This window comes from Lontra canadensis, unplaced genomic scaffold, assembly GCF_010015895.1.
Source record: "Lontra canadensis isolate GAN:19392208 unplaced genomic scaffold, GSC_riverotter_1.0 scaffold4, whole genome shotgun sequence".
NCBI classification, from domain to species: Eukaryota; Metazoa; Chordata; class Mammalia; order Carnivora; family Mustelidae; genus Lontra; species Lontra canadensis.
Window position 1 is genome coordinate 33391166 of NW_022630998.1, and position 17125 is coordinate 33408290.

The 17125-nt window shown below is 38.0% G+C and overlaps 1 protein-coding gene across 2 annotated transcripts in view; it reads right to left on the reverse strand.

Moving 5' to 3' along the window:
* The window catches only part of JMY (junction mediating and regulatory protein, p53 cofactor), a 118378-nt gene that overhangs the window by 36546 nt on the left and 64707 nt on the right, over nucleotides 1-17125 (reverse strand). For both annotated transcript variants that reach the window (XM_032847827.1, XM_032847819.1), the window contains exon 4: nucleotides 10928-11097. In XM_032847827.1, the coding sequence (XP_032703718.1) occupies nucleotides 10928-11097 (170 nt within the window). The remainder of the gene's footprint in view (nucleotides 1-10927; nucleotides 11098-17125) is intronic.

Below are 17125 nucleotides of genomic sequence, written 5' to 3' on the forward strand. Positions count from 1 at the left end.
CCTCACCCCCAACTCTCTGGTTTACTGAGTTCTATTCAAAACAAGGGAGTCCAGAGGTGAATCTGCCATGGTGAGGTTCAAAAAGGACAAAACCTCATCAAAGGCAGAAGTGCAGACTAAGGATCTGATGAATCCCAACCTCTGAAAAAACAAACAATAGGACAGCAGTGGGCATCAGGGCAAGTAAAGGCTTGTAAGGACTTCAGGAGAGAGAACTTTTACAGGATAAGATAAGGAGAAAGGGATAAGATACAAATCAGGGAAACCTGGAAAAGCAAAACTATCCTCTGAGGTTTATTTAAACTTTAACAGTGATGCAAAATCCTCAGTGAAAGACATGCAGAGATGTGGGAAGGCTATGCTGCACCAAATCTCGTCCCTATATTATCTGTAATTTCCAGACTGATTTTTCTCCTGGTACCTACTTCAGGTGATGGCCACAGAACTAAGGGAACAAGAATCCAGAGTGAAAGGAGTACTATTTCTGGACAATGGAGCAAGTAGGTGCCACAGTTAGGGTACCTTTTTTTATGCCTGAGGACACTGCTTCCCTGGCAAGAAGGAAGCCTAGAAAGTAGGTTAAGCACTCAAAGGAGACAATCGAATGCCAATGAAAACTTTGTTACCTTGAAATTTTACTCAGCTCAACGTTTACCTTCTAACAAAACAAACTTTTTTTAGAAAAAGATCTATTTATGATTTGAGAGAGTGCACCTGTGCATGCGAGAGGGCAAGAGCACATGTACCAGGGGAGGAGCTGAGGGGAAGAGAGAGAGAGAGAGAATCCCAGGCTGACTCCCCATTGAGTGTGAGACTGACAATCGGCTTGGTCCCAAAAACCCAAGATCACAACCCAAGCCAAAAACAAAAGTTAGATGCTCAACTGACTCAGTTACCCAGGCACCCCCTGAATAAACAAAACTTCTGATATCAAGATCCCGAAACAAACTGCCTTCCCACTGTGACCCAAGTAATACTAGCAACATTGGAGCCTGACCCAATTCCTAAAAGAAAGGCCTTTCCACTAGACAAAAGTAGGGAGCAGCATTCTAATAAGTATGGAAAAAGAAACAAAGCACAATGTTTTAGAGTAAATATGGCAAGAAAACTTAAGTACCAATGAATATCCATACATCCACATAAGTACATCATATACAACTGAGCCCACTGATCATTCCCACCAGGCACATTAACAAAAATGGTTTTCTTGTGTACCTATTTTGACTATAGAAAATCATGAAACCAGACATAAAGCAATTTATACAAACTAATGCCCCTGTGCTGCCTTTCACCTTGCTGTGCTAGAAAAACCTTACGACATGTGAGGGGCTATGAAAATAAAGCTTTTAGCATATCTGTGGGCAGAGTCATTCATTCAAGAAATATTCACTGGGCACCTGATGCTGTCTGAGTTACAGAGTATGGCAGTTAGCAATAAATGAAGTGAAGGGTCAAAGAGTTGTCATGAAAACCATACATAGCACAATAGAAATAACATTAAAGACAAGCTCAGCAAGCACTTAATCAAGCCTAGTTCTTTTATTATGTGGCAAAGACAGTTCGTAAGAAATGGTATCAGATGAACCTGAGTATACAGTTTCCACCAATAACAGCTACACGAATATGGTGAATACATATAAACAGAAGGAATTATCTGGAATTCCACATTTCAGATCTTAAAAAACTGAAACTAGCCATAATTTCTTTAATGTCAAAACCTAATCTCACAATCCATTTGTAGGAAGAAGATACGATCTGACCTGATGTGAATCCCTATTTATTCCACTTAATATAAGAATGTTTCATAATTGGAATATTAACACTTGTCTGAAAGTTATATATCCTAACTTAACTGTCTAAAATCTGAAAAAGCTAGAATTCTAAAACAGATCTGGGGGCACCTGCGTAGTTCAGTTGGTTAAACATCTGCCTTTGGCTCAGGTCATGATCCCAGGATCCTGCCAACATTCAGAAAGCCTACTTCTCCCTAACCCCTGCCCCACTCATGCTCTACCACTATGTCTCTCTCAAATATATAAAAATCCTGGGGCACCTGGGTGGCTCAGTGGGTTAAAGCCTCTGCCTTCGGCTCAGGTCATGATCCCAGGGTCCTGGGATCGAGCCCCACATCGGGCTCTCTGCTAGGCGGGGAGCCTGCTTCCCTTCCTCTCTCTCTGCCTACTTGTGATCTCTCTCTCTGTCAAATAAATAAACAAAATCTTAAAAAAAAAAAATCTTTTAAATAAATAAATAAATAAAATAGATTTGGCCTCAGGGGTTTCAGATAGTGGCTTACGGGCTTGGAGTATAAAGTGTTATGCTTGAAAGTTAAATGAGATAATACATCAAGCACTAAATATAGGCCTAAAATATTTAAAACTTTCTATTTACTTTTTTGTAACCAATATCAAAATATATTTAGATGGCTAAAACAATTTGATAAGTAATATAAATCAAAACTTTTAGAGTGGATCCTAGCTTTTTGTGCTTAGGAGACTCTGAAATTTCTAGCATGCAGATATGGAACAGATTTTAAACATTTTTTTATTAATATATAATTTATTATTTGTTTCAGGGATATAGGTCTGTGATTCATCAGTCTTACACAATTCACAGCACTCACCACAGCACATAACCTCTCCAATGTCCATCACCCAGTTATCCCATCCTTCCCACCCCCTCTCCCCTCCAGCAACCTTCAGTTTGTTTTCTGAGATTAACAGTCTCTTATGGTTTGTCTCCCTCTCTGGTTTCAGCTTTTTTTTTTTAATATTTCATTTATTTATTTGACAGAGAGAGATCACAAGTAGGCAGAGAGAGAGGCAGAGAGAGAGGGGGTAGCAGGCCCCCGGCTGAGCAGAGAGCCCGATGTGGGGCTCGATCCCAGGACCCTGGGATCATGACCTGAGCTGAAGGCAGAGGCTTAACCCACTGAGCCACCCAGGTGCCCCTCTGGTTTCGTTTTGTTTTATTTTTCCCTCCTTTCCCCTATAATCCTCTGTCTTGTTTCTCAAATTCCTCCTATCAGTGAGATCATAGGATAATTGTCTCTGACTGACTTATTTCACTTACCATAACACCCTCCAGTAGAACAGACTTTGTTAATAAACTAAAAATAAAAGAGCAGCCTGTCTGCCTGGACAAGCACCCCAGCTGCCCTCTGTTCAGACTGTGTCTACCACATCAAAGCTCCTTATGTTGAAACTTTTGGCAAGGCCCATTTGAGATGCAACTAACTGTCTTATGCATGGGAATTAAATTTTCCCATCTTTGTATTCCCTTCCTTGATACTTGGCTAATAATGTCTAGTATTTATTGCGCTCTTACTCTGCATGCTAGGCATTATGCTAAATGCTTTATATACATTAACCAATGGAAACATAACTTTCCTAAAAGGTATACACTAATCATATTTTATAGAGAGGTTATCTAATTTACCCAAGGTTACATAATGCAGAATCAGGATCTACATTATTCTTTCTAATATAGTAGCCATAAGCTGCACATGACTATTTTTTACAGATTAAATTAAAATTCTGTTCCTCCTGTCACATAAATCACATTAAGAGCTCAACAGATACCTGGTTAGTAGGTATACTACAAGAAAGTGCAAATATAAAACATTTCCATTGTTGTAGGAACTTCTATTGAATAGCACCATCTAGAGCCTAAGCTTATGTCCCCTAGGGTATACTATAAATGTTCAATATATACTTGATGACTTATCTAAAACTGACATGGGGTAAATAACCTTAATCATACTTTAACTATATGCTTTCAGGAGAAAGACAAGAAGGGACACCTGGGTGGCTCAGTCAGTTAAGTGGCTGCTTTTGGCTCAGATCATGATTCCAGGGTCCTGGGATGGAGTGCGGCATCAGACTCCTTGCTCAGTGGGAAGCCTCCTTCTCCTCTTGTCTCTGCCTGCCTCCCACACTGCTTGTGCTCTCTCTGTTTCTCAGACAAATAAATGCAAAAATCAAAAATTAAAAAAAAAAGGAGAAAGACAAAAGTATGGATTGTAAGGAAGTAGCCTCAAGATTGTTATATATTCACGGGGCGCCTGGGTGGCTCGGTGGGTTAAAGCCTCTGTCTTCAGCTCAGGTCATGATCCCAGGATCCTGGGTTCAAGCCCCACATTGGGAATCTCTGCTCAGCAGGGAGCCTGCTTCTCTGCCTGCTTCTCTGCCTATCAAATAAATAAATAAAATCTTAAAAAAAAAAAGATTGTTATATATTCAGCTCAATATTCTAGCTATTTATGTATGTTCATAAAGATGAACTCAAGGAATGAAAGTTTTTTAAAAAGGTGGGGAGTGCCTGGGTGAATCGACTGGTTAAATGTCTGACTCTTGATCTCAGTTCACGGGTCGTGAGTTCAAGCCCAAAGTTGGGCTACACGCTAGGTATGGAGAGTACTTTAAAAAAAAAAAAAAAAAAAAGGATGGGTAATGATTAAAATTCTCTGCCAAGACAAGAAAGGACACTGATATATTTTTAGAACCTTCAAGAAGGACTGTCATCCAAAGAGTTACCTGGTTAATTCCCAGTTAACCAGAGAACATGGTTAATCAGAAGATAAGAGCAAACATTAAATGAGACGTGATTATATTTTCTGATTTGTTTCATTCTAGGATCTTAATTTGGTATCTCCTATTTCAATTAATAACCAAAAACAAAATCCTCTTACTCCATTAATAATCCTTATTTTAATAACACTTCTAAAATATATGCTACTCTAACCATGTGTGATTTTACATATTCTCATCTTGTTCAATGTTTTAAAATATATGACATAATCTGTAAATAATACAGATCTGAAAGTCTAACTGTACTTGCAGAACCAGACTGTGCTATTATTTTTGAATATGGATTGGAGGGGAGGGAGTATATTATTGAAAGAATGGAGTGAAGGAGCTATAACTAGTTAAGCTTACCCTGGGTTCTTTCAAAGGTATTGAGTCAAAAAGACACTGATATTTTCAGGAGTTTGATGGGAAAATTTCAACACCAGTGGCAATCTGGGATCAGCGGTTCAGGTATAAATGATGTGGGAACCTACAAAATTTGTGTGCAGAGCTGTGTGTACATGTTTATCTTAGTACAGGGCTCCTACCTTTCAAATTCTTAATGGGGCAGGAGTCTGTGACCTAAAAAGGGTAAAAGACCCACAAACATTTAAGAAGGAAACATATTAAAAGGAATGGTACATACTCTTAAAGAAATTTAAAGAATTTTTTTTTAAAGCTTTATTTACTTGAGAAAGAGAGTGCATGCGTTCGTGTGTATGTAGTTTGGGAGGGGCAGAAGGAAAGGGAGAAAGAATCTTAAGCAGGCAGACTCTGCACTGAGTATGGAGCCCCATGGAGGGCTCAATTTCACGACCCTGAAACCACGACCTGACCCTGAAACCAAGAGTCAGACATTTAACCGACTGTGCCACCCAAGTGCCCCACAGAAGTTAAAAAATTTAAAGGACAAAGAGAATTTTGCTTAGGTAGGTGAAATTTGTCAGAGTTCATCTGAAAGTTGTGTTTCAAGTTCATCACTACACTCATGGCAAATATTATTAAATATTTAAAATTTTAAAGTATTTTATATTATCACATGAGAAAGAAGTTTTGTATTTAAAAAAAAAACAACCCCAAGACATAACATACTGACCTTTTTTTAAAGAACAAAGTTTTCCCATAATTTAAATCACAGTAGTACTGTATTCTAAAGCCTTCACTGGGAAATCATTTGTTTGGGATGGGCTTAATAATGCATATTTGCTCTATTTCTCATGAGTAATGTGGTCACCTTAAATTAATGCTAATAAACTGGTACAGTACATCACAGATATGTAATAAAACACAATACGTACATTATATACACTCAAGCATTAACCTGCTAAGAATGACTGACAGGTTCACCAAACCCTTGAAGAATTCAAACAACAGTCCACAACATTAAGAAGCAAACTATTAAGGTAATGGGGTGGTCCCAGGTAAAATGACCCCACAGATTATCATCCCATACTCTTGGGGCCGATTTTAGCCCAGCCCTTCTTCTACCACCCTAGACCAACTCCAGTAAGAACAATGTTCTTACATTAGCAAATAATCAGAATTCTTACCCTCAAGCAATTCTTTTAGGTACCCTGTAACTCAGTGTCAGCTGGCTAGAACAACAAAGCTAGTACATGTGAGGAAGACAAAAATGCTATTCTATTCCACAGGCAATAAAATGCTAGGATTTAAAAACAAAAACCTAACAAGAATGCTAGGATTTTAAGTTCTAAAACTTCTGGAACTTGAAATTCAGATAGTTAGTCATATAAGGGAGAAAGCTAATCAGGAACACAAGTGAGAATACAAGTGAGACTGCAATCCTTGCCAAGAGATGCCGAATATAGTGTGAAAAAGTTCTAGGACATGCAAGTTACAATTTTACCTTTAACACTAGTAGCAAATGAAACCTAAGGGTAAAATCACAATTTAAATCATTAACAAAAGACTTCTTTCTAGAACTAATTATAGCCATAATTATAAGTTACCTCATACTGTTTTTTAAACAAGAGTTGATAAGCATATGCACTTTTAAAATGTCAATAAAGACTAAAAAAATCTTCACATAGTGAAAAAGAGGAGGCAATTTGTTTTCCCCTACACACTGCAGTACACTACTCTCAGATATAGCCAGTGTTCTAAAAACCAATATGGTCAATCCACAGAACGGCAGCAAATACTTTCAAAGCATGATGTATCCCACACAAGACTTCTATCTAGTATTTATAAAGAACTCTTTCAACTTAGTAAATAATAATAAAAAAAAAACCACCCAATTTTAAAATGGGTAAAAGATCTGAGTATACATTTCTCCAAAGAAGAGGCCTAAGCACAAGGAAAGATACTTAATACCATGAAGAAAATGCAAATCAAAAACCCCAATGAGATAACCACTTCAAACTCACCAGCATGCTATAATTTAAAAGAGACAAATTTTAAGTATTAATAATGAGATGAACGAAGTGGAGAAATTTTAACTGCTGTACACAGCTTGTGGGAATGTAAATGTACAACTGCTCAGGAAAACAATCTGGTAGTTCCTCAAAAAGTTAAATAGCAGTTTGGCTCTTATATATATACCAAGATAAATGAAAACCCTGGGCATGAATGTTTACAGGAGCATTGTTCATTATACCTCCCGAAGTAGAAAGAGCCCAATTGTTCATCAACAGACGGAGGATGCACAAAATGTGGTATTAATCATAGAATATAGTATCATTCTACAAAAAAACTAACCTAAACACTCATGCATGCTATAGCAGGGATGAACTGTGAAAGCACTGTGCTGAGTATAAATGTTAAAAAAAAAACAACCCCACATATTTTATGATTCCATTTATATGAAATATTTCCATTTATATGAAATATAGCAGATTTATAGAAAGATTAATGGTCACGTAGGAAAGTTTAGAGAGGAGATGGGGAATCACTGTTATGGGGTCAGGTTTATTTCCAGGGTGATGAAAATGTTCTAAAGTTGCTTGTGGCGACATGCATAATTCTGTTAGTATACTGAACAGCACTGAACCTATATACTTTAAATGAGTGAACGGTATGATATTTTAATTGAAGCGTAGTTTAGTGAATTTTTTTAATTGATAGTGAAATTTTTTTTTAACTTAAGTATAGTTGGCAATGTTACATTAGTTTCAGGTGCACACAAGTCATGTCTTAATGCGGTTTTAAAAAACCACTCTGGTCTACAAAGTACAATACAGACTACATTCCAAGACCCCCAGTGGATGCCCAACACCACAGATAGTACTGAAACCTATATATACTGTTTCTCCTATACATACACACCTACGATGAAGTATAATTTACAAATGAGCACAGTATGAGATTAATAGCAATAAAATAAAACAATTACAGCAATATATTGTAATAAGTTATGTGAATTTGGTCTCTCTCTCAAAATATCTTCTTGTACTGTGCTCACTCTTCACCATTCAACTGTGAGGCAAATGGAGGCATTGTGATGCAGCACTGGCTACTACTGATCTTCTGGCAATGTATCAAAAGGAGGATCATTTACTTCAGGACTATGGTTGACTGTGGAAAGCAAAACCATGGATAAAAGGGAAGTGTACAATAAATCTAGTCAATCAAATTATTTTATTCCAATCTTTCTGAGGTATAACTGCTTTTTAAAAATAACACAAAGTCAGATGCCTCACCAGTTCATTCTCCTTTGTCCAATAAAAAGCCACATTTCTTGCCTCCTCTAACCAGCTGTTTCAAGATGACTGCAGTACTATTTGAACAAAGGCACAACCCATGCATGTACCCTCAGGAGCCCGGGCGTGTGCAGTCTGGATCTGACCATCACCAACTTGCCTTTACTCAGTTCTTAACTACCCAGGAATGCTGTGCAAACCTGAGTAGGTTTTAAAGGAGCAATTTCAGATTTCCAAAACATAAATACAGATTAAACTTTCCCCAACTCCCTACTGCCTTCAATTTAAACCTCTTTTGTTACTGAGTGCAGGGTCTATATTCCTGGTATTTAGTCATTTTTGAGAAATGTCTTGCTTTCTACTATCAGCAATGAAACAATTAGAAAAGCATGTAAGGAAACTGACTAGATTTAAGAATGACTCTCCAGTCAATTCTCTATGAACTGGTCAGAGTCATTATTTCATAAAAATAAATGTGGTTGTGCTGCTCCTTGATGAAAACATTATAGTGACTTCATACTGCTTTTAGGGTGAAATTCAAACTCCTTGGTAGGAGGTAGAAGGACAGCCCCAAATTTTGATTAATTTTTCAACTTATCTCTCATGACTCCTAGTCCAGATAACAAGGCTGACTCTTCCTCCCTGCCCCCTACGGCTCCTGGAACATACAGTTCTCTTCACCTAGGACAGCTGAGTGCTCCTGCATTGGTCCACTTTATATATAATGAAACCTGCTTATCTCACAGCTTATTTCCACACTGTACCTGTCTTGCCCCACCACAAAGAACTCAACATTATAGCTACTCTTATTTAGGCTTTAAAAAGTGTTGGGGGAAGATGGGAAGACAAGGGGTATTAATCATGTCTTTATCCCCATTAAAATTGTTGGCCAAAACCACCCCCCCAAAATAAAAAACACTCCACTTAATAAATGTTTGTTGCATAAATAACTGAGGAGGGACATTTGAGTTGGGGAGAATTCCAAAAGGCAAAAAGATACAAATTTTTTGTATTTGAAGTTTTGAGCCTGGAGTATCTTGAAGAACTGTGGCTTTAACAGAAAGGAAGATTTAAGAAGATCTAGTAAGAGGAAATGAAGTGGTTTGGTTTTAGAAATACTTCACGCATACTGTATTAGCCAAAGAAAATGACTTCATACTGTTTCAAAACTGCCTTAATAAAATAAGGCAATGAATTGCCTTATAATACAATAAATTATCAGTTATCTCAAGTGAAAATAATGGGAAATAATTCAAAATTTATATAATGATTAAAATACTTTTCATCTCTGAAAAAAAATTTTTTTTTTTTTTTTTGGATAGAGAGAGCAGGAGCAAGGGGAGATGAGAAGCAGGCTTCCTGCCAGACAGGGAGCCTGATGCAGGACTCGATCCCAGGACCCTGGGAATATGACCCAAGCCAAAGGCAGATGCCCAACTGACTGAGCCACCCAGGCACCCTGAAATATGTTTTAATTCTTGGTACAAAAGGCACAAACTGAATAGTCATGCCTAAACCATAAAGTCTTACTACATACTATATACAATCTAGAACACCCTCTTAGGTTCATCCTTAACACCAGCTTTAAACTTTAGTCACTTTTAAAACTACAGTTGACCCTTGAACAAGATGGGAGATTTGTTGCTTCCCATACTTAGAAAACTATTAGCAAAAGACCAATGTAGATATTTGAGTACTCTTTCATAAAAAGCAATCTGTTCTGGCCTAATTTAATAATAAAACATAACATGTTTAATAGCATTTAAAAATAATGGCCTGGAGGTAATGAAAACTAGTATACATCTAATGGTTTTAATATTTTCACCAACTGGGCATCAATGGTATATTCTGTGTTGCACTGGACAGTATGAGCCACTGATGAACAGGATGACCATGAAAAAAAGTGATTAGGTTTTTTTTTTTTTTTTAAGATTTTATTTATTTGAGAGAGAGAGACACACACACACAGTGGGGGGAGGGAGAGGGAGAATCCCATGCAGACTTTATGCTGAACTCAATGTGGGGCTCGATCCCAAAACCATGAGACCACCAGTCAAAATCAAGAGCCTGATGCTCAACTCACTGAGCTATCCAGATACCCCAAAAGTGGTTAATTTTTAAAAAATCATTTTAGATACATTTTAAATATGTTTATCAGCAATCTCCTCAAGGACTTCTAAAACTATTCCTTTCTGCAGGGGTATTCATGAAGAGGTTTTAATGAGTGTAGTCAAGAAAACTGGACCTCTGCTGCAGACCTCTCCTGTTTTTTGTTCCAGCAGGAATAAAATGGGAAGCTCCAAAAGGTAATGGTTTGAATATGATATAATCAATTCTAACAAAATTCTACTGCCTTAAAATTTTTCTGTATTTCTCTGCGCACTGAAATTTTCTTAATAAAGCACTGAACCTTACAGTACAAAAAAATTTAAAAACAACAAGAAAATTCTAATGTCAACCTCCTTTTTGTTTTAATAGTGCACTGCAGCCTACAACCACACTGTGATGCTGTTAGAGTACCTCATACGTCTAACTCCTTTATTAGGAGGGTAACTCTTGTTATCATCTCATGGAGACAATGCAAAATTAACAACTGCCTGCAGTGTCAGAAAAGCGCCACTCTTGTACAAAGATAAAAAACAAATCACAAATCTTTTTAAATTTTATGTGTATTTTTTATTTATTTATTTTTTTTTTTACCTCTTCTTTTAGTGCATGTTTCCTCTGTTCCAAACAGATCTCCTTTGCTCTCATCATCTGCAGAGTCTCCTTAGAAACCGCGTATTGGAGTTTTTCCATACGTTCTGCAGCTGCTGCCCATGATGCTTTACCAAATTTCTTCTGATCTGCTCGCATTCGATCGTACACAGCTATTAATAATAATTTTTAGAGACATTAAGACACAAGACAACTTGATATTAAAAATTTCAAAGTTTTAGATCTCACTGACTGCACACATAAACATATAAATCCTACTCCCTTGAGTTACCTGTTAGCAGTTCTAAAATATAACTCAACGTATCTTAGATTCTATATCTTCAATAAGAATCCCAAGTAATTGGGGTGCCTGGGTGGCTCAGTGGGTTAAGCCTCTGCCTTCGGCTCAGGTCATGATCTCAGGGTTCTGGGATGGAGCCCTGCATCAGGCTCTCTGCTCAGCAGGGAGCCTGCTTCCTCCTCTCTCTCTGCCTGCCTCTCTGCCTGCTTGTGATCTGCCAAATAAATAAACAAAATCTTAAAAAAAACAAAAGAATCCTAAATAATCATCCTCAGAAATAACTTGTGAAGATAAGGAACTGAGCTGTCAGATTAAAACTTTCCTTTTTTATTTATTTTTTGAAGATGTTATTTATTTGGCAGAGTACAAGCAGGTGGAGCAGCAAGCAGAGGGAGAGAGAGCAGACTTCCCAACAAGCAGAACCCAACGCGGGGCTTGATCCTAGGATCCGGGGATCATGACCTGAGGCAAAGGCGGATGCTTAACCGACTGAGTCATTCAGACACCCCAGATTTTAAAAACTTTAAAAATGTTCTTACATGTTTAGTGTTATTAAATTTCAAAGGTTTTTTTTTTTTTTTTTTTTTTTTTTACTTTTTTAGATTTTATTCATTCGTCAGAGAGAAAGCGAAAGAGAGAGAGAGAGCGAGAGCACGCGTACATGTGAAAACGAGCAGAGGAATGGCAGGCAGAGGGAGAACATGCTCCCCTGCCTGATGCGGGGCTCCATCCCAGGACTCTGGGATCATGACTGGAGCTGAAGGCAGCTGCTTAACTCACTGAGCCACCCAGGCGTCCCTCAAAGGTTTTATACATACTTTATAAAGGTTTATATTTTTTCCTGGGTACATTAACTAAAATGAGAATCTTAACTATTCAAGATTACTTGAAATTATTTAAATTCACATGTTAATCTTATTCTGAGTTCCTCCAAAAATACTATAATGATCTGATGAAGGAAAAAATAAATCCTAGGTGTTAGCATGGAGCTTATTCTGAGGTCAGAGTTGGAGCAGTACAACCAACACCCAACTTCCTCTCCCACAGCCCCCAAAAAGGAAAAGAAAAAAGTAACTTTTTATTTGCCACAACAGAGCCCTATCTCAAGAGATACTTTTGACAATCAAAGAGCTAGAATCTTCTCCAGTTAAAGATTTATCACTGATAGTACAGTCGTGGCTTATCCTGGGTCCTATACAATTAAACCAACCACCCTTGTGCAGAACCACTTTAAGAGGTCAGAGACACTTTTATTACAAAAGAGGCAGCAGTCTGTTTAGCACTGAACTAGTCTGGCTCTTTAAGTTACTACACATTCACTAGTAATATCTTTTATATGTAAGTGGTAATTCTGTACTGCTACTAAGTCCTAACCATCTTTTGCAAGGAAGTATATCTCATTAAATCTCTGTCTCCAAGTTTTATGAATCTTAATTTTTTTTTTACAATAATACATGTACATACATAAAAATTAAAACTGTATAGGCAGGCTTTTAAAGAAAAAGAGCAGCTTCTCAGGCTCAGCTCTCCCTGACCCCTTAATCTCAATGACCGGATGTAAACAACTTTTAATTATTTCTGGTGGTTACTTCCATATAGAAATAGGTTTTATAAACCAGTATTTTTCCCTAAAAATTGACTGTTTCTCAATTTAGTCTTTAAAAACTACCTGTTGAGTTCCTATTATAACAGATGAGGAACTGTGCTTAGATTCTCCTCTCAATATAGTTAAATCGGTTCTTTTGGTTTCAGTTTTTCTGTAGCCTTCAAGTGCTAACATAAAAGGGATTTTTTCCAACGCATAGTCTTGCTCTGAATCTCAATTTTAGACTTTCTAACAAAATCTACTCATTGGCTGAGTATCAAATGATTTTGCCATTTTAAATTTCTACCTATCTTTTAAAACTGTATTATACTATTTTTGCAACCCTAAGATCAATATAGTAGTATAGTGTAGGAAAACAAAAATCAGAGGATTTGGAGTGAAATAATAGTTAAATTCCCAAATTCACTTGTAACTGACATGTAACTCTTGGCAAGAAACTTCATTGTTCTGGGGCTCAATTCCCCTGCTTATGAAAAAAAGAAATATAGTATCTAGTCCAAAAGTTTTTGTGGAAAGTGCATGAGATAATGACAGTTATTCAAACATTTCTTTCACTTCACATGGCACCATCACTCTCTTATTCTCCACTTTAGTGTCAGGAGCAGCTTCCTGTCCTAATTCAGTCTCATGTTGTTACCACAGGAGCTAATTGAGATACTTTGTCCTTTAATACCTTGGCTAGAACATATTCTTACATTTCACTGTTACTCTCTTCACTTGAAATTATTTTCCCCAAAAGCTCAGAAATATTAAGAGTAACAGAGAAAACTGTTTGTGAATGTAAAATGCTTGGAATACTCCTAGAACACTATTGGGATATCTCTAAAACAGATTCTTCTCTCCCTCTGCTGGCAGTCATAAAGATTTTTGCTAAGTGGACCTTTCACATTTTCAGGGAAACAACTCTCTAGTAATAGTGTATGATAATCTGTACATGTAAAAAAAGCTCTGAAGGCAATGCAGTTCTGGTGTTCACAAAATAAGTTTGTTTATTTTTAAAAAGTTTAATATGATAACATGTATACCTGTCAGAAATGAGCCCATTTAAGATAGTTTTAAAAGCTAAGGATCAGGGGCGCCTGGGTGGCTCAGTTGTTAAGCCCCTGCCTTCAGCTCTGGTCATTATCCCAGGGTCCTAGGATTGAGCCCCACATCGGGCTCCCTACTCAGTGGGGAGTCTGCTTCTCCCTCTCCCACTCCCCCTGGTTCTGTTCCCCTTCTGTGTCTTTCTCTGCCAAATAAATAAAATCTTAAAAAAAAAAAAAAAGGCTAAGCAATAACAGGGGTACCTGTGTGGCACAGTTAAGAAACTGACTCTTGATTTCAGCTCAGGGTCATGAGATTGGGCCCCACCTCCAGCTCTGTGATCAACACAAGGTCTGCTGAATATTCTCTTTCCTTTTCCCTTTGCCCTTCCTACTCACACACTCACTCCCTCCCTCTCTCTCAATCTCCCTCTAAAATAAATAAATCAATCTTTAGACTAAAAGCTAACAATAATACATGAAATTAGGTGGATATCTGCCTCTACAAATGAAAAAAAGTAAAATAAAAGGGCATGTTTTACTCTTCCTCTAAAATGAGAAATTAGAAAGTTACCTTCTGATTGGAAATATAAAGGACAGCTATTACTATCAGCACCATAAAGCCACAGAGAGTTCATTCTGTTTCCCTGACATGGGAAGAAGGAAACACACTCAGAAAAGGAAAATAAAGGAAAATTAAATAGCCAAGCAAATATATCTCTGTTTGGGTTCGAAAGCTTCCTGCCAGGATAAAGTCAACAGAATTGAGATATAAAGAAGTCTACAGTGACTCTAATGAAGAATTTGGAACCCTATAATGATGCCTGACATATACAAAAATGTTTTGCTTAAAATGGGAGAAGTATAAAATAAGAGCAATCATCAAAATTGTATAGAGCCAGAAATACATATCATATATAAAAAATACGTATGGAATCACTGCAATCACTGTAATAAGCCATATATAGGAAAAAAAACATGATAGAACCACAAAGTGGTTGCACAGGCAGAAAGATTACAAATATATGCAGGGTTCCCCCCACTAATATTCTAAATTTTCTATAATGCTTACATATTTTAAAATTTATTTATTTGAGAAAGAGAGAAGGGAAGGAGCAGAGAGAGAGGGAATTTTATTTTTTTCTTTTCACTTTTTAAAAATTAACATATAATTTATTATTTGTTTCAGGGATATAGGTCTGTGATTCATCGGTCTTACACAATTCACAGCACTCACCATTTAGCACATACCCTCCCCAATCACCCAGCCACCCCATCCCTCCTACCCCCTCCACTCCAAGAACCCTCAGTTTGTTTCCTGAGATTAAGAGTCTCTTCTGGTTTGTCTCCCTCTCTGGTTTCATCTTGTCTCATTTTCCCCTCCCTTCCTCTATGATCCTCTGTCTTGTTTCTCAAATTCCTCATATCAGTGAGATGATAATGGTAATTACCTTTCTCTGACTGACCTTTTTCATTTAGCGTAATAACCTCTAGTTTCATCCAGGTCATTGCAAATGGCAAGATTTCATTTTTTTGATGGCTGCATAATATTCCACTTTATATATATACTACCTCTTCTATATCCATTCATCTGCTGATGGACATCTAGGCACTTTCCATAGTTTGGCTATTGTAGACACTGCTGCTTTAAAGATTGGGGTGCACATGCTCCTTCAGATTACTGCATTTGTATTGTTAGGGTAAATACCCAGTAGTGCAATTGCTGGGTCGTAGGGTAGCTGTTTCCAATTTTCTAAGGGACCTCCATACTGTTTTCCAGAGCGGCTACACCAGGCTGTATTCCCACCAACAGTATAGGAGGGTTCCCCTTTCTCTGCATTCTTCTTCTTCTTTTTTTTTTTAAGATTTTATTTATTTATTTTGACAGAGAGAGATCACAAATAGGCAGAGAGGCAGGCAGAGGGGTTGGGGGGAAGCAGGTCCCCTGCCGAGCAGAGATACGGGGCTCGATCCCAGGACCCTAAGAGCATGACCTGAGCCGAAGGTAGAGGCTCAACCCACTGAGCCACCCAGGAGTACCCCCCACCCCGCTTCTCTGCATTCTTGCCAACACCTGTCATTTCCTGACTTGTTAAATTTAGCCATTCTGACTGATGTGAGGTGGTATCTCACTGTGGTTTTGATTTGTATTTCCCTGATGTCAAGTGATATTGAATACTTTTTCATGTGTCTCTTGGCCATTTGGATGTCTTCTTTGCAGAAATGTCTGTTCAGGTCTTCTGCCCATTTCTTGATTGGAGTCTTTGTTCTTCCGATGTTGAGTTTGGTAAGTTCTTTATAGATTTATAGATTCTGGATACTAGCCCTTTATCTGATATGTCATTTGCAAGTATCTTCTCCCATTCCGTCTGCTGCCTTTTGGTTTTGTTGACTGTATCCTTTGCTGTGCAAAAGCTTTTTATCTTGATGAGGTCCATCAGTTCATTTTTGCCCTTGCTTCCCTTGCCTTTTGTGATGCATCTAGGAAGAAGTTGATGCGGCTGAGGTCCAAGAGGTTGCTGCCTGTGTTCTCCTCTAGGATTTTTTTTTTTGTTTAATAAACATATATTTTTATCCCCAGGGGTACAGGTCTGTGAATCGCCAGGTTTACACACTTCACAGCACTCACCATAGCACATACCCTCCCCAATGTCCATAACCCCACGCCCCCCAAACCCCCTCCCCCCAGCAACCCTCAGTTTGTTTTGTGAGATTAAGAGTCACTTATGGTTTGTCTCCCTCCCAATCCCATCTTGTTTCATTTACTCCTCTCCTACCCCCTGAACCCCCCATGTTGCATCTCCTCTTCCTCATATCAGGGAGATCATATGATAGTTGTCTTTCTCCGATTGACTTATTTCGCTAAGCATGATACCCTCTAGTTCCATCCATGTCATCACAAATGGCAAGATTTCATTTCTTTTGATGGCTGCATAGCATTCCATTGTGTATATATACCACACCTTCTTTATCCATTCGTCTGTTGATGGACATCTAGGTTCTTTCCATAGTTTGGCTATTGTGGACATTACTGCTATAAACATTCAGGTGCACGTGTCCCTCCGGATCACTATGTTTGTATCTTTAGGGTAGATACCCAGTAGTGCAATTGCATTTTGAGGAACCTCCATGCTGTTTTCCAGAGTGGTGGCACCAGCTTGCATTCCCACCAACAGTGTAGGAGGGTTCCCCTTTCTCTGCATCCTCGCCAGCATCTGTCATTTCCGGACTTGTTCATTTTAGCCATTCTGACTGGTGTGAGGTGATAT